This window comes from Thermobia domestica, chromosome 10, assembly GCF_964235325.1.
Source record: "Thermobia domestica chromosome 10, izTheDome1.hap1.1, whole genome shotgun sequence".
Classification (NCBI taxonomy): domain Eukaryota; kingdom Metazoa; phylum Arthropoda; class Insecta; order Zygentoma; family Lepismatidae; genus Thermobia; species Thermobia domestica.
The window spans coordinates 253,965,276-253,975,983 of NC_137463.1; the positions used below are offsets into that span (position 1 = coordinate 253,965,276).

General features: G+C 36.5%; 1 protein-coding gene across 1 annotated transcript; it reads right to left on the reverse strand.

Annotated features, from left to right (window-relative positions):
- Window positions 1–2,723: 2,723 nt before the first annotated feature.
- Window positions 2,724–8,211, reverse strand: LOC145661910 (barrier-to-autointegration factor-like). The gene is made up of 2 exons (XM_081727255.1): window positions 8,086–8,211; window positions 2,724–2,873 (listed from the first exon to the last, which is right to left on the reverse strand). Exons 1-2 carry the CDS (start codon window positions 8,209–8,211, stop codon window positions 2,724–2,726), a joined length of 276 nt encoding a protein of 91 aa, XP_081583381.1.
- Between the last annotated feature and the right edge of the window lie 2,497 nt (window positions 8,212–10,708).

The following is a 10,708-nucleotide window of genomic DNA, read 5'->3' on the forward strand; positions in this document are numbered from 1 at the left end:
ACAATGGCAAAATTATAGCAGATAACCTAAGCTTTCAAAGAACTTCGTCTGTTCAACTGAATGACAGGAGGACAATACTCTAGTATTGCAGTTGCAAAACGCACGTGATCTGTAAGTTAGAAATGGCTCCGCCTCAACTTTATCCGCGAAATTGCGGTCGTGGGTAACTATCGATCATGCGTTTAGTACGGACGGTAAATTGGTGTTGTGCCAAGTGTGTGATTAAAGAATGGATGTTCAATGAAATCTCAGTTAGAACAACATGTACGAAGTGCAGTCCATACAAGAAATACAAATTTGTGAACTGCAGCAAAAAAAAAAAAAATACCCTTGACACAAATGCATTAAGATACTTCATTGAGTGAGTATTTCAAAGACTTGTGCCAAGCAATGATAACAGCAAACATTCTTTGGAACAAAGTTTAAGTGCCAAAATACCGTGCTTTTCTGGAGAAGTACTGCAGGCGTTCAATTCCTGACGAATCCACTCTTCGAAAGTTTATCTCGAAGTTTGTTATAGGGAAGCTATAGATACCATTAGGGCAGAAATAGATAGGATATTTGGATTTCTGTGGACGAAACAAGACATTTTGGGACGTTATGTAGCAAATTTAGTGATTGGAAAGTTAAGTGAAGATGCTCCATCTAAATCCTATCTTATTGCTGAAACGCACGAATAATTCCACGATTGTTTGCTTTGTAAACGATGGTCTTACCGGGCCGGGAGGGGTTCAGGCCGGGAGGAGTTCAGGAAGAAAAGTGGAATTGGATAGAGCACTTACAGTTTTTTACCCTCACTTAATTCATTTCATCTGTATGGCCCATGCTCTTCAGCGTGTTGCTGAAGAGGTGGGAGACGACTTTTGCGAAGTAAATCAACTAGTTTCTTCCACGAAAAAAAAAATGTTTGTTAAGGCGCCACAACGTGTTCAAGTTTACCGAGTTCAACTGCCAGACGCGCCACTTCCTTCGGAGCCTGTGCTAAGACGATGGGGCACTCAGATACAGGAGTACATTTCTACAATGAACATTTTCAAAACGTTAAGCCTGTTGTTCATTCATTTCCATCGGAGTCTGCTGTGTCAGTTGGCATTGCTCAGAAACTGTTTAATGACTCAAAAGTACCGTGTGATATCGCATACATAGACATCAATTTTGCTTGGCTACTTACAAGCATTAAAAAGCTAGAGACTGCTGGGCGGCCTCTTCCGGAATCCATGGAAATCAGAGGATTCAAAGAAACTGCTGCAAGGTGTGTATGGAGATGTAGGAGAAAAAGTTCGAAAGAAACGAAATGCAGTGCTGAAAAGAAACCCGGGTTACGACAGCCTATTGGCCGTGTGTGAGATTCTCACTGGGGAAACAAGAACCTCCTGAAGATATTTCCCCAACTACATCCCCCTGTTGAAATACGCCCCTGTTACCTCATGTGATGTGGAGAGATCATTCTCTGCGTACAAGAATATTTTATCCGATCGCCGACAAAATTTTACTTCTGATTATTTTGAAATGTACCTTGTAACCCATTGTGCAATAACACATAATTGTAGTGCAGGCACGTCTTTTGTAAGGACTTTATTCAAATTAAAAATGTTCATTAGTGGAAATATTCTTTAATCTTAGTTCAGCTCGTATTGTTTAAAAGATATAGGACTGCTTTTCCCTGCATAAAATAAATATATATAAAACAATACATTTCGTCTTAAGTTGCTTTTAGTATTTAAATTTGTATATTGCGCATAATTCATTTCAAGATTGGGTCTTCGTTACGAATGCGCATTTAGTGTAAAAGGTTCTAGGTTTTAAACGGGACCACACCACACCATATGAGATTTCTGACGTACAAATGCCGCATGCATTGCTTTTGTCGGGCAATTCCTCTTTTTCTCTAGCCGATTTACATCTTCCTTCATTCGCGTCCGATTTTTATTATCCTGCAATTAGTCACGTCAGTGACATATAGCTGTCTCAGCTGTTCAAGCATTTCACTTGATTGGGGGACTTCCATTAAGCAGAATAAAGTGTACTAGATTTTACTTTTTATTTTCAAAATTCGTTTAAATATTGCATACTCATACGTTATCCTAAATATTTTAATATTACGTTATCCTAAATATGTAACATATGTAATATTGCATATTCTTATATAATGTTACATATATCCTACATCTTTAAGCGATTATGGTTACATATTTATGTACATATTTAGAAGGTTGATATTACATAAAAATCCGGATTCTACTAATTACAAACAGCACCCATTAACCAACACAATCACTCTTTGGGTCGACAACTGATTGAACAATCCACCAACCAATCATAGCTCCTCTTTTTTGTCATGATTGTATGTACAGTATACTGCTCCTTTATTTTTTTTCATACTGACCTTGAATTTGAGAACTACGTCTCGTTTCGAAAAATTAAATAACAAACAAATCACTTAATTGATATCCTTAGATCAATTATTCTCAATGCCCATATTGTTGTGCGTTCCTCTTCGTGATCAAAGAAAAGGTGATCATACTTTCAGTGCTTGTAGTCTCAAGTTCGATTCTTGGTGGATTTACCTCGTACACAAATCTGAATACTGTTTCATGTCCTCTTTAAACAGCACATGCTTCACAATACATATTCTTCACCATTTTGCAATGTTCTTTGCAATCCTTCCTAGACTTGAGTCACACGTAAATATAGTGAGAAATAATTCAATTAAATAGAGTATATTAATATAGAAATTCATCACACCATTCCGTTAAGCAGTTGTAACAATCGTTTGCTTGCTTTTTATTTGCTCCACACGAGTTTTGTGCCCACTCTATGAAACGTTCCTTGTTTCTCTTGAGAATTAGAAGTTGTCCAAGTACTGTTTGAGCCTGCAAAAGTTTTGAAAATAAAATATCTAAAGAATACAAATCAAGTCATTTTATTTAGGTACAAATTATATGCTGCTAGAAACAATTAAGCTAAAAATTGCGATTGAAAGGTGCGATTGAAATGTTTGATTTTAAGTCTGGTATGATACTCATGGATACCAAATACTGACACAGAACAACATGGGTCGTCTCTAGGAATATGCAGAATAATAAGGAATGTCTCTTGCACTAGATTGACATTTCTGATTAAAAAATGAATCACCGATAATAGGATTAGAACAGTGATTAATGTCCAGGATGATTTTCAAAACAACCATAGAAGACGTTGTTGCTCGTATGATGATCTATGGTGAGTGATTCATCTCGATTTTCTCCATCGGGCGAAACCATACGGATCGTTGTAATAATGGACTCCATGAATGCACCGCAATCTTGTCCACAAACATTTTGCAATAGTCATAGACATTATCTTGTGATATTGTAGACAATGGACACTGACATGTAGCACGAAGGACAGAAAAGATTTTCTGCGAAACAAGTATGAAACCTTTATCACCCACCATATTGTCTTTACATCTCTTCCACCGAAAACTACCTAAAACCTTAATCAGCAAATAACTTCCTAAGGATCGGACGATGAGACGTACAGCGCAGACCTCATTTTCACCGCAGACTATAGACTATTTTCGTCATGGAATTCGAACTTAGCTGAGCGATGGCAAAGTTATTAGAGTGAACACGGAGACTACTCTCATTATTTATTGTGTTTCCTTTTCGACACATGTCAGATGGCATTTCAATCGCAACAATCAAATAATTGGGAAAATGTATTTACAGACACTCCTGATGGACAGAAGTATTTCACAAAATTAATGTGCAGATGACATTTGTGTGAAACTAAATATAAATTTTCCAAGTAATACTATTTTAAAACCTTGTTATGCAGTGTTTGTCCGGAAAGTGATCCGACTGGTTCAGCAAAACATTTTTATTGGCAATACTGTCAAACACAGTTAATACACTTCAAAACTTCTGCAATTGCGAAATGCTTCCAATGATCAGGTTATTGTTCGTATGCAAGCTGACATTGGCTTTCTGAAATGCTGTTAATGTATAGTATGTGCTCCGCGGTTATATGATCATTAGAGGGAAGTTCGCTATGTCGTTTTGTAATCAGGGAGCTGTGCACACATTTCGCATCTGCCAGTCATCTGTTATAGCGTCATGAACACTTGTTTTCGGGAAGCTCAATTCTTTCATATTAAGCAATTACTTAAGTGTCGGTCAGTATCCAACTAATAGCACACATAATTCACATTTCCTCCCTTTCTGTGATGGTTCCTGGATCGCTGTTTATCCTCCATATTTTCTCGTCCATTTTTAATGGATTTGTGTCAGCTAGAAATTTGAACATGCATTCATTCTCCTAGGCTGTCTCCTTTGCCGTCATCAGTGTGGCCTCTGATTTGGTAGTTAGCTGCATCATCCTCGTCCTCCAGTTTCCTAGTTGGCTTCCCTGGCCTTGGAATAGCTCTGATAAGGGTCTCACTTCTAAATTTTGAGTTAGAAAAAGTTAGACTTAATAAAGATTAGTTTCTCTAAAGTTGCTTTAGTACCTCGCCAATGTTATCCCGAGGAGTTAGAATTGCGTCATAGTCAGCCGGTTGTAAGCACAAAAGGCTGTACATTCTATATGTTCAGGATGATTCTTGGTTTATAATAGAGGTTAAACCGACTCAAAAAATGCCTACTTCCTTAAAGGCCAAGTGTTAAGCGTTGTAAGACAACTTCACTTCTCACCAAGTTAATTTTGCTGATAATATTATCACAAAAGACTACCTTATCATGAAAGCAATCTTTAAGCGGCAACCCCTTGCTAACACCTCAATGTAATCAAGAATTTGCCATCCTTCTTGCTGAAGTATTCATTTCCACTTGAAGTTTTTTTCTCTTCTTCTCCATGAGCTATCTACGACGAGATGTGAATCTCTACCTTTCCACTCGAGACGATACCAAGAGCATTGAAAATCAAACCTCTGAGTCCTTTAACATGTTTCAAGATCATACTATGCAAACATCATTAGTTCAAGTCCGCTATAAGCAAAACACCATACTAAGAAACTTTGAAAAGAGAACTTAAGGCAACCACTTACAATGATTTCGTTACAACATCTATTTTTGTTTCCTCTGTCATTTCGCTTCTACTTAAATATTGGTTTCGGTTTGAGAACCATAATTGGCTCTATCAGAAAATCACTTTCGATTCTATTCTGGAATGATTTTCTAGAAACAGTGGTTTCAATACCAAGTCTAAACCGTTTTCTTTAAATTTGAAAATCACATTTAAAAAAAAAAAAATAAAACTGTTTTGATATCTAACCAAAGCAGTACTAATTTAGGTGCATCGGTTACGTTATCTTTTATGAAAAGTATTTGAACATATCACAATTATTTCTTCATAGTAGCTTGTTGGTGTGAATTGACCACGAAATTTGAGGAGACGAGAAATACGGTTTCTTCGTGTTATCTCGTAAAGTTTGTAGAATATTCGTCTCATTTCGATTCTCGAAGATTTTTCTTATCTTATTATGTTAAAGCATTCTCCGTCCCGTTTTGTGTCCAAATGTTTCTCATAGTTTCATCTTGAAGTTATAAGAAGTCTCCTGCGGCACGAGATGTTCACGAATGATGATATAACATTTAAAAGAGATTTATTATTGGAGTATGTTGTGTATCTCGCGTATCATTAAACGTCAATAAATATTCTCCATTGGATTCGTATAATCTTTTTAATGATTCAAAGTTTTATACTATGAATAATGAAACAACGAAACAGTTTAGGAAATCTAACAAGATACATTCACGAAGTGTCCCCTCGGCATTCTTGTAAAATTGATTCAAATGCAAAACTTCTCCGTAGTCCAATGTCTATTGTAGCAAGTTTAGCAGCCCATACCGGTAATTTGCATATTTATGGACCTCCATATATCCAGAATTCAATCATGCCCTACTATAACGCTCGGGCACAAAATTGCTTTTAGTTTCCTTAATGTAACTGAGCATGAATGTGCGCATATGCAAAACAAATTGATTAATTAATGCTTCTCTCACACATGTTACTCATCCCAATCGCCATCTTAGATTCACCATGTTGGATTGAATTTTCGGTTTTTCAAATCGGAATAGGTTATTGAAATTCATATACAATTTTCTCTGAAATTCATTGTTGTAATGAGTTTTACCGTAGCCTGTACCCTTTGTAAGGTATTGCATGTTAAATGTCAGGTACTTCACGAACATTGAACCAAATAAAAATTTGCGCCGTGCCTGGTGTGTATATATAAATTTTTACGTGATTTATCATTGACGAAATATTCTCTGGACATACAGACACAAAGACGTCAATACAGAAATGGTAGGTCTTCGCCCAAACCTGGTCGTATCTGGATTTGCAATAGGCATATTGACCTAATACACTATTTTTTAACATGGAAGTAATAACAATCACTCATGGAAATGTGATAACATTATGACACCAAACTTGTAAAGAGTTTGTTTATACCTACTGTATTTTTACATTTAGAAATGGTTTTGTTTTGTCAACATCAAAAACGTAAGCATAACTGATATTATTCGCGAAGTGCCTGGAGGAATTTAACATGCAATACCTTCCAAACGGTACAAGCTACGATAAAATTCATTGCACCAGTGAATTTAATGGAAAATTATATACGAATTTGATGTATCACTTGCACTTAGTCTCATTTAAATAACCCAAAGTTGAATCAAATATGGCGGATCCAAGACATGTGTCAGAGAAGCACTACTTAATCCAATTTATTTTCCATATGCCCACGTTTATGTCCAATTACATCTAAAGGAACTAAAAGCAATTCTGTGTCCGAGCGTTATAGTAGTGTATGATAGAATTGTGGATATATGAGGGTCCATAAATATGAAAATTACCGATATGGGCAGCTAATATTAGAACAATTCAGATTGGGCAGAAGAAAACTTTACATTTGAATCAATTTTACAGGAATTAAGTGGGGATGTTTCGCGAATGTACCTTGTAAGATTTTGGTAAATAAGTACTGCCCACGACATTTGTGAAATTTCTCGTCTCATCTCGAAAAAGAGACTAGAATTACCACATTTATGGGTTGCTATTCATTGAAGGATGTTTCTTTCGATAATTGGTTACTTGGTTCATTTAATGATTAGCTTCTTTACAAATTAGGGGTTCTGAGTTCATGGAAGAATTAGATTCTTTAGAAATTAGAGGTTCTGCGTTCCTAGAAGGATTAGATTCTTTAGAGATGTAGTTCTTAGATTCTTTCCGAAATTAAGGGTTATGCGTTGCATGGAGGATTATATTCTTTAGAGAATTAGGGACTATGCATTCCTGGAAGAATAAGATTCTTTAGAAGTTAGGGGTTGTGCGTTCCTCAAAAGATTAGATTCTTTAGAGATATAAAAATTCTGCGCTTTAGATTCTTTACGGAATTAAGGGTTATGCGTTCCATGAAGTATTATAATCTTTAGAAAATTGGGGGTTATGCATTCCTTGAAATATTAGTTACTTTAGAGAATTACGAATTCTGTGTTTCTAAAAGGTTTTGATTCTTTAGCGAATTAGGGACTTTGCGTTCCTTGATTTTTGTAGAGAATTAGGGTTTTGCGTTCCTTGAAGATGTGATCTTTAGAGAATTGAGAGTTCTGCGTTCTTTGAAGGATTAGATTGTTTACAAAATTAGGGATTCTGAGTTCCTTGAAGGAATTGATTTTTTAGCGAATTAGGGGTTCTGCTTTCGTAGATATTTAAAAGAATTAGAGGTTCTGCGTTCCTCGAAGAATTAGATTCTTTAGAAAATTAGAGGTTCTGGGTTCCTTGAAAACAGATTCTTTAGCGAACCAGGGTTGCCAAAATAATTGCATATTTAAATAGGGTAATTTGTAGTATTGTATTCATTGAAAAATGAAATCTGTAAATAGCTTGAAATTTGTGTGTCTTGCAGGTTTGTATTCTTTGAGAATCAGAGGTATTTCAGTATGCTGAAGGATTACATTATTCTGGCTGTTTAGAATTGAGTGAATATTTTAATTTCAGGGCTTATGGCTATGTATTTGTTGAAGGATTGATATCTTTACTGAATCGTTTGTATTATTATTTTCCATACTGTTAAGGTAATTTGGGCGAGTTGAGGCATACTTTGTCATATCCTTTCTCTTGTAATCGTTGTCCAAGAACTGGTCCTATCCCAGCCAAATCGGTCACCGGCTTATCACCCATTGGTTCTGCTACAAAGTTTCGGTGTTTCTGAGAAGTAGTACTCATCTCGGACCTTGGACATAAAAAGAAAACTTACTTGGTAATACAATTTATTCTAATGTCATAAGTAGTAATTTAATAGAAAATGATAGGAATCTGCATTCTCACGCCCATCTATTTATTGAGTTTAGTAAGTTCTACCTTTGTATCTTCACTTGTGTGGCTGTTCGTGGAGCAACATTCATTTCACTGTTTTTCAATAATTGCAACTCCAGTTCATTTATTCCCGCCTCTTTTCATCCTATATAGGATAAACATTTAAAACCCATTGAAACTTGAGTTTAATTAAATGTAAAGCCTAAATACCAAATTTTAAGTTCCTAATTTTAAGGACACTCTGTCATTTCCCTTTCATGGGTAACAATTATGAATCTCACAACCAAAACTAAATTCTAATTACTTCAATTTGAGCAAAACCAACATAGAGGTGCCAGCTAATAGAAATAAATGGCTCCGTCCACTAATCAACTATTCTGCCCAGACCTTTGCAAGTGAATTCGAGTTTTAAAGTTTGACATTCCCATAAACAAATAAGTAATATTCTCAAAATTCTTAACCTTAAAACTTATCACATAATAATATTTTATCATAGAACAATATATCGTACAATTTGGAAATACGTAAAATGTTAAGGTTGGCAAAGGTCAAGTGACGATCACAGCGTCGGGATGCTGGTGGTGCTATGTTAGGGCAAATTCAGTGTTAACTGAGGAGCAGTAAAACGGAGGTGTACAATGAACTACGTAGGAAGTGAGATGAGCAATCTCTTTAATTTCAAAAGAGGGCAAATTTTTGGTCCTCAGTTATGTTGTGCGAGCATGACGACATTGGCAAGGTGTTGTTCATAACGAGGAAGACACTGTCCACAACAATAATGGCCTTTAAAATTAACAACAAAACCATGACTGCGGAGAGGAAGAATGATCGGAATAAAACCCTCAGTGATAGGTTCTGCCGTACATTAAAACAGATTGTCACATACAGAATTCATGCCACTACGGTGGAGTTCATGAGAACTCAAGTAGAACCCTGCAAGTCCGTGCATCACATCACAGTTATATGACACAAACATACGAGAGCGGGCTGCACTAGCAAACACGCTTATAACGGACCAAATAACACGCTCATAACACGCTTTGGCATGACTTCAATGGTTCTGTGTATATGCAACATGAACCGATAATGACTTGGAAAATGTGATATAGTCGGCAGTGTCTCCGACTAACCGTGAAACATGGTGGCCGTCCTATGATGCTAGGTGCTGCAATATCCCGGTTTTAAGTGGTTCATGTGCTGATTCTCATACGACGTGTCACTAACTATGATTATGTCGATATCTTAGAGTCATGTACATCTTATGGCTCAGATGTTTCTTCACAATAACACCCTATTTAACGACGTAAATGCTGAAACTCAAGTGGCATAGTTTCATGAACATAGGAGTGAAACTGAAAACGTGGCCTGTACACTGAGGATCAAGGGTGACGCATGCATTCCCCGACGATGATTAGGCCCGTATTTAGGTAAGTGCTATTCTGTGCTCAAGCAGAGGCCGACAGAATTTAGGGGGCAGCAAAATTTTGGATTTTTTAAATGAAATGAAATATTTAAGCTTTATGTCCTGCGTTTATACTGGCGAGGCTAAAGGAGACAGTGATGATGATGATGAATGAAATGGTAGAGTGAAGAAAGTGAGGCAAAACGGTAAGCTTGAGAAAACAAACGTATAAAGTGTTTTTCCACGAGAAAGTTCACTTGATGCGAGCTAGGATCAAAACAAGGACCCATGAAACAGAGGTGAACGCTCCACGAATAAGCAACAGGGGCTCTCAGGATTTTTTTTAAAGATTCACAATAAAGTAATATTTAAACCTAGCAACCCGCAGTCACGTGCAAGCGCGAAAAATATGTTAGTGTGTTTAATTCGCCCTAATAACAGTACTTACTAATTAGCTAACTTATCTGATTATTTTTAAAAGTCATCATCTCCCATTCCCAACCTGAGGGGTGAAGATGAACATGATGATCAATTACTTTTAAAATCTCGCTCCCTTCCTTAGAAATGGAGTATGACCTTGAAGTAGAATTGAATTAAAACTGTCACTATTAATTTCAGCGACCCCAAAAACTATGAATTAATCTCTAATACTGGTAGTTTTCGGGGGGCGGCAAATTATTTAGAGCACAGGGGCGCACAATATGTAAATACGGACCTGACGATGAAAGTGGGCCACATGGAGAGGGAGGACTGTTCGAAAATTTATATAATAAGAATAGGTTATCTAATGGTGTTTTCCGTTACACTTTCACTAAACTGCGTATCTTATGAGACTATTGAGACTTATTCATTGCAGACAGTCACTTCCTTCGATCTGTTACTGTTTTTACTCCATAGCTATCACCATTAAAGCAGGATGCCAACGGATCATGATTTTCCAAACGGTTCGTCACTTAGGACTGACCAGACAGTTTGTCTTATGAGATTTACAATTTAACTTTAAAA

Bases quoted from the DNA above. Each gene is read 5' to 3' on its own strand.
- LOC145661910 (XM_081727255.1), bottom strand. From the start codon at position 8,211: ATGAGTACTACTTCTCAGAAACACCGAAACTTTGTAGCAGAACCAATG. The intron at 2,874-8,085 runs GTATGCCTCAAC...AAACTTTTGCAG, and splicing joins AAGAGAAAGGATATGACAAA to GCTCAAACAGTACTTGGACA.